This window comes from Apis dorsata, unplaced genomic scaffold (genome assembly GCF_000469605.1).
Source record: "Apis dorsata unplaced genomic scaffold, Apis dorsata 1.3 scaffold_25, whole genome shotgun sequence".
Classification (NCBI taxonomy): domain Eukaryota; kingdom Metazoa; phylum Arthropoda; class Insecta; order Hymenoptera; family Apidae; genus Apis; species Apis dorsata.
In genome coordinates this window covers 104,385-107,870 of record NW_006263327.1, presented here as the reverse complement: position 1 = coordinate 107,870, position 3,486 = coordinate 104,385, and the positions used below count along the sequence as shown (strand labels likewise).

The following is a 3,486-nucleotide window of genomic DNA, read 5'->3' as shown; positions in this document are numbered from 1 at the left end:
TTTTTTTTTTTTTTTTTTTTTAACTATTAAAAATTCATTATTTTTTCGATCTTTGCCGATTGATTTTTTATCTATGATAAAACAATAAAACGAAATTATTTAAAAAAAAATTGTAGTTAAATAGTTAAAATCGAGAAAAACCGCTAAACTGCATAATTATTAATTATTCTAAGAAATTTTTTTTATATAACAATAAAACAAAGTGATTTAAGTGATCCTTTTTATAATATTTTTTTTTTATACTAACTTGTAATGGAATGGCGATCATAAAAAGTTTCTTATCTTTATCGGCTAAAATATGTTTAATAAATGTCCACCCAGTACCAATTAATACAATTGTTATAAAAAGTACGGCTCCTTTTAACAAATGTGTAATATAATATAAGATCGCCCAAGCTGCAACGTGTTCTCCTTTCGTTTGAATAAAATGATAATTAATTCCATGGAAGAGTAATGACATTGATTTTAGATATACCAAAACCGCCATTAAATAATGAATTTTAAAAACAGGATGCCTAAATGAACAATAATATGTTAGAAAACGAACAAAAATTTTATCATAATTGTAAAAATATTGTTCAGAATTAAAAAAAAAAATTCTTACTTGCTCTTTTTAAGGATATATACCCAGAAACATCCTGACAAAAAGAATAAAAGTGCCATCATAAAATAAAGAGCTGGTAAAGGCATTTCTCCTGCACTTAGAAAATTTCCACTATTTATTTCCGATATTTGTATCTGTAAATTATATTTTCTTAATACATATTAACATATTATAAACGTTTTCAATCAACTAACATTGTGAAAAAAAAAAGGAGGATCTTACCGTGAAATCCAATGCAACTTGAGAATCATATTTATAATTTGGACAGTTATGGAAATGAAGATTATAAAGACCTTCTTCTTCTTCGCTAGCGACATACATAGCAAAACTTGTATTATAATATCTTTCTCCTTTTATAATTTGTACCGTCATTGATAAATTTAAAGAACAAGCGCTACTTTCTGATCTGGATTCATATTCATCTTCGGTATTGAGTCTTTCGATATCTATAAAAATTTTACTAATTAATAAATTAACAATAAATAATACTTTTAAAAAAAAAATAAATATATAAATTTATAAAAAATTAAAAAATTTTCATATACTAAAAGTACATGAAAAAGTTTTTTTTTTTGTACATATATTAAAAAAACTTAATCGAGTATAATTTTGGCCGCAAGTTTGGGATATAATCTCATTCATATGTCATTGCCATAAAATATACTACTGTAGAAGACAGTTACCTAACCAAACCTTCAAAAATAGTTGAGTTTCGAGTTATTTATAAAATTGAGGACGACTCATGTTAATTATAGCGACTCTCATCTCGGTAGTGTTCGATCGCCGATGTCGCTTCAGGTCCACATTCCATAAGATATCGATCAGAGTCGTTTTTAGTTTCATAATCGTGGAAACAATGTTCATTAAATGCTAAAGAAATTTTTTTTGAACAATATATGCATTAGAGTTTTGAGTATAACTCGAGTATAACTTTTATGAAAACTAGAAAGCCGTATCATTATGTTTTTATAAATATCGTATGGCGCATTAAAGTCAAAATCAATTTCGCCTCAAGCATTGTACAGTGTTGATATGTTTCTCTGTGATATTTTTCTCAATGAATAATCAATTGAATATTAACTGTCAGATGAAATAAGTAGCACAAGCTCAATGATATATATACATCACACAATTGATTGAAAATGTTTGACATTTGTATTATCTTATTGACAGGTCGTATGATTCATTATTCTTTTATCGTGCAAAGAAATGTATACTACATGTATATTCATTATAATTTCTAATCTTTATGATGTAATATTAAATTCCTATGATTCCTACAATATGATAGATACATTCAAAGATATATATCTTATATTATATATATTTTTATATTGTAAAACAGATAGATTATACAGAAATGAAAATTATTTTTAATAATGTATAAAAATAATATAATCTTCTTAATTTTTTAAATATTATTCAATATTATTTAATGAATGACAATGAAAATAGTTCTTGCATTTTATAAAATTAAAATCTTTATGAAATAAATATATATATATATGTGTGTATGTGTGTACATATATATGCAAATTAGTAGAACAATATGAAATATGCGGAAATTTCAATGTATTACTAAGTTATACTTTATCCATTCAACAAGATATTTCCCGCGATTACTTCCTACGTTTGGATGCCTGCCAAAGTTAAGAGTGTAAGTACTAAGACAAGTATTAAATCCTTATCGTTTCATGTTAACATCGCTATTCTTTTATGTTAATATTTTTTAAATGTTATTTTACAAGAAATCAATGAAATTTTGTTAATTTTAATATAACGAAAAAAGAGATTTATTTAATTAAGAAATGGTTCCACAAAAAAATAAATTTTTAATTAGAATTTTATTATAATATATTTATAATTGAATTTAATCAGATTTTATTCTGAATTCGAGTAAAATTTTGAATAATTTAAAAATTTCAAATAATTGATGTAATATTCGATTTTAATAGGAAGTTTATTAAATAAAAATTAAGTTTGTGTAATTGTAGATTAATTGACCGTATTAAAAAACTTCAACTCACCATACGGAGTATAACGTTTTCTTCGTGGAAAAAGCACGGCATCGCTAAATCTATTTGGAAAAGAATCTCTTTTTTCTCGAAAAACTAATATTTTGCTGGAATCTTTGTAAATATGTGCAGTATGTACGTTTCGACTACAATTTACTCTCAATCTGAAACACATTTGTTCATATTAGTTTATATCAGCAAATTTATAAAACAAGTGTAATAATGTATCAAGATACAATCTACAAATGAACGATACATACACATTGTTCTTTAAATCCATTGTGAAATATATGACTGCGCTGTCATTTCTCTGTTCGAAATCCGGCTTGACGCTCGAAATTTCTTGGAGTACACATCTCTCTTGATGACTGTCTAAATAAGGATTCATTGCATCGCTCAAAGTTCGATCCAAACTGAATCCAAACTGAATCATAAAAAATAGAAATTAGAAAGTTAAACAAATGAAGATATTAAACGAATTCAAACAATTTTTAAATAAATAATAATTAGAAGACTCATTAAAGTATTAAGTATCAAATACTTTATTGGAAATTTAAAACATTTTATATTAAAAATAAAATAAATGATGTGTATTCTTAATTTACTTTTATTTTACTTAATTTACTTTTAATTTTTTAAATAGAAATATCAATATTAAATTATAATATATTAAATTTTTGAAAGTATCGAAATATATCGAAATGTATCGAAATGTTATTTGACAAACATATATACGTAATTTTTATAAAATACTTTGAAAAAAAATAGTAAACACTGTTAAATCCTTAAAATAGAAATATTTAGTCAAGTCAGAGAATGAAAGAATTTTTATTCATATTTAATATATTTAATTTTTATAGAATAATT

The 3,486-nt window shown here is 23.9% G+C and overlaps 2 protein-coding genes across 7 annotated transcripts in view; one reads left to right on the top strand and one right to left on the bottom strand.

Moving 5' to 3' along the window:
- The window catches only part of LOC102680551, a 13,783-nt gene that overhangs the window by 6,842 nt on the left and 3,455 nt on the right, over positions 1-3,486 (top strand). The gene's annotated exons all lie outside the window — the stretch shown is intronic.
- Positions 1-3,486, bottom strand: part of LOC102680327 (protein GPR107) — a 7,792-nt gene that overhangs the window by 2,931 nt on the left and 1,375 nt on the right. For all 4 annotated transcript variants that reach the window (XM_031510383.1, XM_006607941.2, XM_031510374.1 and 1 more), the window contains exons 3-7: positions 2,880-3,043; positions 2,632-2,783; positions 827-1,050; positions 605-738; positions 248-515 (exon numbers count right to left, since the gene is read on the bottom strand). In XM_031510383.1, the coding sequence (XP_031366243.1) occupies positions 248-515; positions 605-738; positions 827-1,050; positions 2,632-2,783; positions 2,880-3,043 (942 nt within the window). The remainder of the gene's footprint in view (positions 1-247; positions 516-604; positions 739-826; positions 1,051-2,631; positions 2,784-2,879; positions 3,044-3,486) is intronic.